The 12,193-nt window shown below is 46.5% G+C and overlaps 1 protein-coding gene across 1 annotated transcript in view; it reads left to right on the top strand.

Annotated features, from left to right (window-relative positions):
• Window positions 1-795: 795 nt before the first annotated feature.
• The window catches only part of ankrd50 (ankyrin repeat domain 50), a 28,848-nt gene continuing 17,450 nt past the window's right edge, over window positions 796-12,193 (top strand). Inside the window, 4 exon segments of the mRNA XM_034543738.1 lie at window positions 796-1,364; window positions 1,367-1,497; window positions 1,499-1,570; window positions 1,572-1,849. Coding sequence (XP_034399629.1) covers window positions 1,316-1,364; window positions 1,367-1,497; window positions 1,499-1,570; window positions 1,572-1,849 — 530 coding nt within the window. The 5' untranslated portion in view covers window positions 796-1,315.

The following is a 12,193-nucleotide window of genomic DNA, read 5'->3' as shown; positions in this document are numbered from 1 at the left end:
AATTCAAAAAAGCGTCAGAAATCAAATCAAATGGGATGCTTCAATTCTAAAAATATATATATTTTTGGATTTAAAAAGATCCATCGTTGTGACATTTGATGCCTTTCCCAATCCGAGGCTGTCACTCTGGGTTCAACAGGGGGGGTTTTCCTGTCAGCTTTTTAAAAAAAATAAATAAAAATAAAAGCTATCAGAGGTTACCTGCCATTCATTTCCAACCCCTGTAGATGCAGGAAAGAAGGTGCCCCCCCCCCCCCCACCCCCAACACCACCACCCCCTTACAGTTCAGGACGGATGTGGACTGTTTGGGATTTAAAGCCACATAGGAAGGAAGGAGGGGGAGAGGTGGGGGGGGGGGGGGGGGGGGAAATCAGTGGACAGACTAGAGAAACTGGACGAACCCTGCCAAGAATTTTAGTTGCGGGGCAGGCAGCCCGCTGGCTGAGGAGGGATGAAAGTGCTGAACACCCCCCCCCCCCCCCCCCCCCCCCCACCCAACTTACAGTACCCACCTTTTTTTTGTCTTTGTAGCTGCAGGGATAGGAGTCATACGGGACGTGCAGATAAACTTGCACGGTTTTGAGTTCGTTTAATCAACTTTGTCGTAAATCAATTAGAAAAAAAAACCGATCTCCCCCGTTGGGTTGTATGGTGATGGGATGTAGTCGATTGTAGCATGCAGCAGTAAGTTGTGTTTTTGAAACGTGTCCTATTAACCTCTCTCGCTCTCTCTCTCTCTTTTTTTTTTTTTTTTTTTTCATTTCTGCCTGCCTTTTGTTTTTTTCCAGGAAGCGAGCCAGTCTCGGGTATGTTATTGGAGGAATTGACTCGACGCTGGCAAGTCCCGTCCGCACGAATGTAATGGAACGCGCCTCGGTCACCACCACGGCAGCATCTGAAATGCACGAGCGGAAAACGCACGTCGGCAACTCCCCATGGCTAATTGCGTCGCGCGGCGCCGGTGGCTCGAGTTCGCCAGTGAGCCGGGTGCCACTGCCATGCCCAGCGCCATGCTAAAGCGACACACTCGTAATAACACGGAGCACTCAGTTCAACCGGTGGGGAAGCTGTGGAAAAAGTTGGTGGAGAACCTTAACGGGTTGAAGCCTCGATTTTCGATTACATTTTTTTCGACCTAGATTTTTCTTTTTCCTCCCGAGAAGCGCTGCTTTTTTTTTTTAAATTTTTTTTTCTCCAGCCCCGTCGACAACATGGATGTTCGAATTTACCGCCGACCTCTGCCGGAGTTGAAGACGCGAGGGATCGGGATGAGGCGCCCCTTATGAAGAGGCGGAACAGCAGCGCTCGATCAAAATGGCCCAAACCAGTTTGCTGCAGGGGAAGCGCTTCTACTGCCGGGAGTGGTCTTCCACAAGATCCAGCATTGCCTCCAGGAGAAAACCAACGGCCTCGGCGGAGTGGCCGGCGCTCCCGGTAAGCAGCAGCAGCAGCCGCCGCCACCACTGACGACGACCGCGCCGGCCGGGGGCGCGTCCAAACCCCGGCACCCTGACGGCGGGGTCCGCGAAGTCGGGCGGCTCCTGGGGGGTGTTGCTGGTCTGTGGTCCTGGGAAGCGGAAAGACCGCGCTGTGCACGGAGCTGCTGTGGCCCGCGTCGGCACAGGGGACGCACCGGGGCATGCAGCAGCAGAGCCTTGGCGTTCCACTTCCTGCCGGGCGGACGACTTCGGACACGCTCTGCGTCGGCGGGTTCGTCCGAGGTCTGGTGGCTCAGATCTGCCGCGGCGGGTTGCTGCCGGGCTACGAGGAGAAGGTGCGGGACCCGGCCGCGCAGAGCGCTCTGCAGCCCGGGGAGTGCGAGAGGAACCCCACGGAGGCCTTCAAGAGGTAAGGACGCACACCGATCATTCCACCGGTCGGGCACGCCGCGAGGAAACCGATACTGATTGGAGCATTGACTGAGAATACAATGCAACACAATCGGTTTTTTAAAATGAGCATTTTCAAATTTTTCTTTATCCTTATTAACGTCGTTTGGATGAAACAAGCATTTGTTTTAGATGCTACATCGTGCAAATTGATCTCTTTTTACAAAGAAACAACAACAAATGGTGAATTGAACAACTAGTATATTAGCATATAGCATGTAACAAGTTAGGAATAAAAAAACAACAACGTCTGAAATAAGAACATTCGGGTTAGATCCACCACCTCCTCTGCTGGTTCCAGGTGTTGTTCGAAATCTAGGAATTTGCCTAGAAATGTAAAAACGCAGAGCCAGCCCTTCCCCCTCCACCTCCTGACCCTGATGCCACCCCCTCCCCCCATTCACACCCCCACCCCCTCACACTCGTCGCATAGCTCCGCCTCCAGCAGCCCCCCACTTGGCTTCCGATGATCATGACGGGCCCGGTAGACTCGTGAGGGAAGGAGCTTTGAACTGCGACTCGACCGAACCCGAGTGAGAGATGAAGTGCACGTGTGAAACTGAAGTACAGTACGCCCGTGGACTCACACCAGCGCCATGTAACACGAGCAGGATGGACTGTTGTTGCAGGCAAAGGTGTGTGTGTGTGTGTGTGGTGTGTGTGTGTGTGTGTGTGTTGTGTGTGTGTGTGTGTGTGTGTGTGTGTGTGTGTGTGTGTGTGTGTGTGGTGTGTGTGTGTGTGTGTGTGTGTGTGTGTGTGTGTGTGTGTGTGTGTGTGTGTGTGTGTGTGTGTGTGTGCTCCTCACACAACTCGTCTCCACAGTACAGGTCGGGCAGTCTGTGCAACACCGGCTGGAATGCAGCACTGAACACACACACACACACACGCACACACTTGCACGCTTCTTGTCTGGCCATCTGGTGATGCTTTTCCACCATCTCCACAACACACACACACACACACACACACACACACGCACAGAGGGGGAAGAAGTAGGTCAAACGTTCAGTTAAAGGTAAATCTTCTTTTACATCTTTTTTTGGGGGGGAAACTTGTTCCTCTCCGTCACGCAGCCGATGACTTTGGGGTTCGGCCCTCTCGGGTATAAAGAGGCAGGTTATCGCGGCGACGTGGACGGACCCTCTCGCTGCACGTCCAGCTTTTGATCCCGTGGCGCTCGGACAAAAGAGACGCCGCGTTTATCATCATCATCATCGTCGTCATCATCGCTTCTGTCGGAGAGCCAAATGGGCACTTCTGCGGAGGCCTTATCGCCGCTGCAGGTGTAAAAAAAAAAAAGCTCCGAGCTCCACAAAAGCTCCTCCTGTTGTTCTCGATGCTATCTCGTTTCAGGAAGCCCAGTATGTTGGCACCGCTATATATAACTGGAGCGAGAAATACAAAGGTGTAAAACTTTATTATTCCAACACCGATGACCATAATTCCACTATCTGGGGGGTTGGTCAGATTCTGTGCTCCACTCAATAAAGATCCTTGTTTAACACAGATGTTTTGGGGCCCCCCTTCCAGCTGTGATTTTTTTTTTTTTTGTAGATGTAAGCTCGTGAGGCCCCCCCCCCCCCCCCCCCCCCCCCCCCCCCCCCGACGAATTCTTTCGCCTCGTCAAAGACAAACAAGTCTGTTTGTTGATGGTAATCACCAGTCCTGTGTTAATGCATTGAAACCGGTTCAGACACGGGTTTCTATTGTCCCCCCTTTTTCTTTCTTTTTTTCTGTGCGTCTGCAACCCGAGCGGAACCGGGGTTATCTGCACGGGTTCTGCCTGCACCGCGCGGTACGTGACACGCGAACTGAACCGCTTCCAGAGTCTCAGGTGCGAGTATATTTTGGGTTTTCCTTTTGTCTCCGGGGGATTAGTGTTGACGCTTGTTTTTGTTTTTCGGGCCGGTGGCTCCGGTGTAGATCTCGTGCTTCCCATCGCGTCTCTTGTCCCTTTTTTTTGTTGTGTTTTTTGTTGTCACCAAAACACAAACATGTAAAGCTGCTTACGCATATCCTTTTTTTTTTTTAACAAAATAAAACCACCGCTTTAACCCTGATTCGTGGTCCACACCTGCTCATTGGCCACCTTTTTTTTTTTTTTTTACAAATGGCTCCAACAGTTAGCGATGTGCACGCTGTTTTTAACCATTTTGTTCATTCAATAATCAAACGCATGAAAACGATACAGATGAATCGATAATGGATACTAGTCGCAGCCTTAATATTGAATATAAAATTCATCCTCCTAATGCTGTAATACATTGATTTCATTCATATCGTCCAAGCCTTTTAACTTCACGCATTACTGAAGGTAAATGCGCTGCTTTAGCGCCGCCTATCTGCGAAGGTCGCGGTGGTTTTTCACCTTTTTTTTTTTCACTTTGCCTTTTTCTTCTGCTTCTCGTCTAGCAGCACGAGCTTCTACACAATACGCTTCTCATCCGAGGGGCGTTTGCCGCTCGGCTTCCGAGGTGCAAACCGTCCCAATGGATTATTTTCATATTTCTAGACGGAAAGCACATTCCTCTGCTTCGTTAAGTCTCCGCTGCCGCGATGTGACCGGACTCCCCAGTTCTGAATGAATGTGTGACCTCCCCAACATGCCTCACTTTCTCTCTCCACCTCTGGACAAAAGCGCTGGCTTCAAATAGGTGGATTTAACCCAGCCATGTGGGTCAAACTAAAGGCAACAGGGTTGTTGTTTTTTTTTTTGCTGATGGGACAAAGCTGCCTTTTTTTCTTTTTTTTTCTCTTCTTTTTTTTAGTTCTTGCGTGACCTTATGCGGATCCGTCGTTGGGGCCGTTCTCCAGCGAACACGAGTTCGGCTTGAATTGCAGTTTCTCTTGTCTTTCGTAAAGGGCAACGGACTTCACAAAATGATGAATGACCGAGGCTTTAAAAAAATTTTGTGGACGAGTTTTGAAGTTTCTTGGCAGCGTTTTTTATTCTCTTAGCGTGTCCGCGGAAAGAAATTGATGCCGCAGCTCAGATTTATATATATATATATATATATATATATATATATATATATATATATATATATTTTTTTTTTATTGTTTTTACAGGGTACAAATGTTTTTTTGGGTGAAATATATGTTCTGGCAGCAACATCAAACAATTCTCTGTAAACACTTTGCCTCTTGTTCTAAAATAACTGGACAATTGAGAAAAAGTAGTGACGTCAATCAAAAACCAAAGTGTGATTAGCCTCCGGTAAACAAATTGTTGTTTGTCTTTTTCCAAGTTGTCATTTTAACAAGACGGCATGACATTTTATAGGATTACATTTTTATAGTACATTTTTCTTGACAAGTGAATTCCAGTTACTGGATCTCGGGGGAACATTGTGAGGCGCAAATCCAGAGATAAAAATGAACGTAAAGTCTCGACATCTTTTTAGATCCAACCGTTGCAGAGAAAACCCTCTAATGATGTGAGATTAGTGGAAAAAACAGAAATAAGTGTGCTGCTCTCTTTAGACGTTTTTTTTTTTTTTTAACACAGTTCAAATTGGGCCACATTTCAGTTTCCTGTAAAACCAACCGAGACATCTTTTTTTATATCCAGTCTGCGAGGGAGCTTTGTCCTTTTTTTTTTTTTTTTTTCTCTCTCCTTCTTTTCTTTTGTGTTGACTTTTTGACTCTTGCACATTGGACAAGCCCCTGCTTATTAGGGTTAAGGGACGCTAAACAAAAGTGGCCTCGTGTCTTTTCATGTGGTGCACGGCTGTGGAAAACTCGCTGCAGATTAGGGCCCCGTTTTTTAGAAGAAGGGAACAGAAAAAATAGAAAAAAAAGGAAGAAAAAAACAAAACGGCTCCCAGTGTGACGCATCAACTCCAGTCGAGCAGATGAGGAGAAACAGCAGTACTGGTGCGGCTGCAACGATGACTCAGCAAACTGAAGCCTGTGTGTGTGTGTGTGTGTGTGTGTCTGCCTACATGCTTGTGTGGGCAAACATAACTCATTCTGTGTGGTTATCCCACTCACTAAATAGCGCTCATGTATGATGGTGCCCGAGCTCCTGTAATAGCACGCAGGGAGAGATGCAAGTTTAGACTCATTCACGAAGGCCTGTAACTCGATTTCTGAATAATCATTTTGTCTGTTCCGAGAAAGAAGCCTTTTTGTTAAAATGTTTATCTGAGCAGAAGTAAGTGGAAAGTATTACGGTTGTCATCGCGGAAGAATCCAATCGTTTTTTTTTGAGAAACCGGAGCCACTTGCACGGCTAATATTTCATAACAATGCAAACACCCGTCGCTAAAAATAAGCAACAGTCAAAGCCGAAGCTCTTGAGGTATTGTTTTACGAAGAGCTAAACCCCGGATAATCCCCCCCGCCCCCCGTATATGGGCCGCGTGGGTGCGGTTGTGATCCCATTGTTCGATGGCCAACGTAAGCAAAACAACCCTCACGGGCATGTCATCGCGTCTTGATTTTCAAAACGCCGCTGAACTCGCCTGATTGGTCGATGCCGCCCCCCCCCCCCCCACCTTTTTTTTTTCCCGACTCAATCCGCCCACTTCGCAGCAGCGAGGAGCAGCGGTGCCAAAAATAAACAAACAAAACCGAAAGCAGGAATCTCAATCCAGTTCTGATTTTTGGCACAATTCATTTTTCCGTGGCTCGTAGTAAGAAGCTGGATTTGAGAAAAAAATATTTTACATTTGAATAAAAGTCTCTAAAACCACATTTTCAGCACTGTATTAGCATCGTAATGCTTCAGTTGGGCCTCTTTGTCACCATAAATCTGTTGACTGTCGCTGTATGCAAATCCAGTCCAGGCTGCCACTGAACACCTTGCAGGTGTACCTGTCCGCGTGAAAAAGGTGTGTATTTGTGCACATTTTTTTTTTTGCACACAAAGACGGTCGTGTGGGGAGAGTGGCTTGGAGGGTAGGAGGTGGGGAGGGGGGGTTGAAAAGGATGAAATTTCAGATTCCTTTGACCAGCGCTGGATAGCCGGCCAGGAATGCACCCTCGTCTGGGGCTGGGAAGAGCTCGGGGGGGTTGGAGAAGTTATTCGAGGTATGTGTGCTGCAAACCAAGTGTGCAGTGTGTTTACACTTTTGCAAAATCATTAATGGGCCGCTTTATAAAGGTGAGGGAGTTTGACAGGTGATTGAAGAGGCTGTATTTGTGTGTGCTTTAACACACAAAAAATATATATATATATATCTAATATAATATAATATATTGATCTGTTTTATTTTCTTGTTTTGTTGTGTTTTTCTTCTCCATCACTTCCTGACCAAATCTGGTGATAACGTAGAGATAAGTAAATGTTATACCTGTCCCACTTCCACCAGTAAACAGACATAATATTTATTTTATTCTTAATGGTCTTAATAAATCTCAAAGGTAGAAAATAAAGATTGGGAATATTTTTATTGCCTCTCAGCAGCTCTCAACATGGCACCGACCGTGCTACGGCGCTAACCATACAAACCAGGTTCTGACCGAGGCTAACGGCGCTAACAGCGCTAACATACAAACCAGTTCTGACCGAGCTAACAGCGTCTAACCATACAAACCAGTTTCTGACCGAGCTAACAGCGCTAACCATACAGCTAACCATACAGCTAACCATACAAACCAGTTCTGACGAGTCTAACAGAGCTAACCATACAAACCAGTTCTGACCGAACTAAGGGCGCCAACAGCGCTAACATACAAACCAGTTCTGACCGAGCTAACGGCACTAACCATACAAACCAGTTCTGACCGAACTAAGGGCGCCAACAGCGCTAACATACAAACCAGTTCTGACCGAGCTAACGGCACTAACCATACAAACCAGTTCTGACCGAGTTAACAGCACTAACCATACAAACCAGTTCTGACCGAGTTAACAGCACTAACCATACAAACCAGTTCTGACCGAATTAACAGCGCTAACCATACAAACCAGTTCTGACCGAGCTAACAGAGCTAACCATACAAACCAGTTCTGACCGAGCTAACACGAGCTAACCATACAAACAGTTCTGACCGAACAGCGCCAACAGCGCTAACATACAAACCAGTTTCTGACCGAGCTAACGGCACTAACCATACAACCATTCTGACCGAGCTAACAGCGCTAACAGAGCTAACCTTACAAACCAGTTCTGACCGAGCTAACGGCACAAACCAGTTCTGACCGAGCTAACGGCGCTAACCATACAAACCAGTTCTGACTGTTCGTGCACTAACATGCACCAAGAGCACCCACGGCCGGCCCGACTGTGTCAACAAAGCCGGGAGAAGCTTGGGTAACAACACACACACAGAGGGAGGGCCGACTTCCTCTCCACCATATCTTTACACAACTAATAGTTGCTTTGTTGCCATATTTCGCGCTCCGGGTGCCGTCTGTTGCTGGCTCGGATTTCAAGATGGACAACGGCGCAACGACAATGTGATCACTGTGTGTGTGAGAGACCGGTCCCATGAGAGTCAAAAACATCACAAGACTTTTGTATATTAAGATATCAACTTCAGTTTTTTTTTTAAGGGACATTCGTAAAGGGTGGCTTAAGGTTTCTTTTTTTTTAAAGAAACCCTTTTTTGTGTAAGTCGCCCAGCTTTTGGCTTTCGTCCCCCTGAACAAGCGCCAGTGTCCAGGACACTGGGTTTTCTCCCGACAGCTGGAGGCTTTCTCTCCGCTTTTGGGATCCGGCGCAGAATTGATTGTGCAAAGCCATTAAGCCGAGATCCGATTCTCACACCGTGCAGCATGTTTAAAGAATGGCAGAAACCAAGCTCTTATTTCTTTTTCTTTTTCTTTTTTTGGTACAGTACAGGAGGTAATCGGCCTTCGACAGCTCGTGGAAAATAACGCTAGCTTTGACTGACTTGAGGTGTGGCCTGTGAAACATGGACTTTAAGCTGTTAACGAGCAGGGCCGGCTGTCCCTTTTTTTTTTTTTAAACATTTTTTTTTTAATATACACCAGAGAGATGAAATATTCAAAGAGAAATTCATCAGAATTGGAGCGTCACAAATTCGCCGCTGATAACTGAACTTCAGCCGCGCAGCAAACGGCTTCATGTCCGGGGAAGATGTTGATTTTTAATTGTGTAATATAAAGGAAAAACTAAATAACTCAATTCAGCCGTCCTCGGGAGAGTTATCCATTTAATGAAAAGCTCTCGGGCACAAATGGTTGTCAACATGTATCAAACCCTTTTGATTAGTAACCATTCTGCAAAAACTGCAATGAAGCCTCAGATTTTGAGTTTATGTCCAGTCAGTTAAATGATAACCGCTTGTCGGGGAGCATTTGGTTAACGGGTGAGAGTACGGTGAAAGTGTCTCTCGGCATCGCTCTCTTTTTTTAAATTTTTTTTATTGCCCTCGTCGCCCCGATTTACTTTGAACGAGTCGAACTGCGGTCGCGTCGCGCACAACGTGGGACTCTCTTCTCACGAGGGAGGGGTGGGTAAGGTAGTCGCTCGGCCCTCCGTCGCTTCGCGTGAGCCGGTGCATGAGTCAGCGGTTTAACTCCGGGGCCACTAAGCTGTCCTGACTTTGGCGAAGATGCTGAGCAGGCTTCCTTGCAAATTGACTCGATACTAAATGGGAGATGGAGATGGGAGATTGGAGCGTGGGGGGGGGGTCGGGGGTTCTATTAATGAAAAGGCTTCTCTGGTTTTCTACCGATCGTGGTGGAGAGCTTTGTGGCTCCACTCGCCGGTTGGCCCTTCTTCCATCACCACAGCATCGAGACGTGATGTGTTAAATAGAAATTGGCATCGGCTCGATCAGATGTTTGTGCCCTCGGAGCCTCGCCAAAAAATAGCCGGCTGCAAACGTCCAAGAGCGCGGCGTGTGGCCGAGAGTAGCTTTTTTATTTTTTTATTCTTCTGGCTCAGGTATGCCTGCAGGTTTGTCCGGGCCAAAAGCTAAATCGGCTTTCCCTGAGCTTATTTTCTCTCCATCCCGGGCGTCCCGCGGAGTTCCCTTTTGTCCGCGGCCCTCGTCTTTTGACTCTCTGACAGCCCCGGGAGTAGCCGGATTGTGAGAGAAGAATGTCCCTTTTGTTTTGCCCACTTGCTGTCACTGTGGATTTGATTGTCTCAGTGGGCAACATGGCCTCAGACACACACACACACACACACACACACACTCACACACACACACTCACCCCTGTGGATGGACATTCTTTTTGGCGAGGCTACCAGATGGCGCTGCAGGTTCTCGGTGGGCTGCAGCCATCTGACGGAGTAATCGACTGTTTCTGAAAGGCCGAGCAGCATGACGACAGAGCGTGAAGGTTGGATGCACGCTGCACGCTAAGCGCTGCATGCTAAGCGCTGCATGCTACACGCTACACGCTGCATGCTACACGCTGCATGCTACACGCTGCATGCTACACGCTGCATGCTACACGCTGCACGTGCTTCTTTCCTGCCGAGGCTTCGAACTGCTGGGATGGAGAGAAGAAGAAAGGTTTTCAATACAAGCTGAAGTTTGTAGCTTTCGGTCGAGCTGCGGTCGGCGTTCACCTGAGCGGAAGCCGCATTTTCAAGGATTTCACCCGGTGCTGATCAATAAAGGAGCCGATCGACACGGGCAATCTATTTCATTTAATCTGTTTGCTTTCGTCAATAAAAAGCAGAGTTTTTAAAACTTTTTTTTAACATATATATATATATATTTTTGCAACAACCACGACCCAATCCTACAATTTTTAGAATTTTTAAAAAATATATATTTTCAGACCATGTCATACAAAATAATTGACAGCCCAATAAATGAAAATCATCTTTGGTTGCGGGAATGCAGCACTAATTTAATTTGTCAAACGTAGGTGATTTAAGGGTTTTTAATTGTATTTATTGTTGGTTGTTGGTCGGGCATGGGAGCTATTGATCATAGTAAAGTGTGATTACTGAAACCGTAAAGAAAGCCGTTCACTTGAATATTAGATGTGCATTACCTACAAAAAACTCGACAACCTTTCCAACTTCTGAAATGTATCACAGCTAATACATGTTATCCGACTCCTGACTTAATTTTGGGGACCTTTTCATGTACCATCGGACTCTTCTCTGTAGCGACCCGAAGAGGAAGTGGGTGTGAAAATGGCCTCTCTGCAAGTCCTTGTACTTTTGGACCGCGAGCACACAGACCTTCACCCCGGCCTCCTCCTGCCCCCGTATGTGCCGAAGGGATAATGAGCTGTGGGTAAAATGGAAGATACTTTAAAAGGGAATGGCTTCGGGAGCCACCGGCTTAGTGACAGACGGTTGAGCATCCAGAGGAAGTCTCATTAAAAACGGTTATTTAGTGTTTTATGGCAAAGAACCGATGTCGGTTCAATAGTAGAGGGAGCGTCTGAAAGGTGACCGGTTTGTATCCGCAGCTGCCCGTGAAGGAAGCCCCGGACGCCCCGAAGCCGTCGCGTTTAGATTAATTGATTTTCTCAGGCCTCTTTTTAATGTTGTTTTATTATGTTAAATGAACCCCATATCTGAATTTTAAAAAGAAGTTAATCACGGCCAGTTGAGCCGAGTCCTTTTCGAGAGTCTCGGGACATTTTTTTTATTTATTTTTTTTAAACGACGTCTTCCGGTCGGAGCTCCAGAGGACGAAAACATGACATTTTTGGGTGTTTTGAAATGAACGGTTTAATGAAGCGTTTTTAAAAAGCCGCGCATCGACGCGGACGCCACGCGTCACGTCGGCTTCGTCACGGGGCTTTGGCTTCGACTCGGGCGAAGTGTCACGGAGGTCGCTGAACGCATTTCTTTGATATGATCTCTGAACATTTAGCTCTCGGCATATCCTTTTTTATATTTTTTTTATTCAAACAAACCCACTGAATTATAAATGATCTGGATGGCTCTATACGCTCAAATGGCCCTCAGTGGGCCCGTTAATGGATGTGATTTTGGGCTGGGTGGAGAAGTATTTTAACGCGTTTTCCCAGAGAGCAAACTATGATCCGCAGAAATCCAAAGTTCTGGATCGGTGCCCAACGTTTTTAATTCAAGTTTAAAGCGACGTTAAATATTTAATATATATAAACAATGATTCGCCCCCCTAGGAAATTTGAGTTAATTTAGTTTTATTGAAACAATGTTGCAACAAACCATTTGCTTACTAATGCAACATTTGTACAACAAATGTTGCATTAGTAAGCAACGTGTAAATAAATGGCAATAAAACATTTGTTTTTAAAAAAAACCCACAAAACTTACATAAAGTAAATTACCATAACATTTACATCACGTTATGTGTGCAAATAAAACGATCGAATGTATCTTGGAATACTATTGTCATATAAAAACAATATATTAGTGATATTACA

The sequence above is a fragment of the Cyclopterus lumpus genome, chromosome 10, assembly GCF_009769545.1.
Source record: "Cyclopterus lumpus isolate fCycLum1 chromosome 10, fCycLum1.pri, whole genome shotgun sequence".
In the NCBI taxonomy this organism is placed as follows: Eukaryota; Metazoa; Chordata; class Actinopteri; order Perciformes; family Cyclopteridae; genus Cyclopterus; species Cyclopterus lumpus.
Note: the sequence above shows the minus strand (reverse complement) of the source record. Positions and strands in the feature narration are given on the sequence as shown.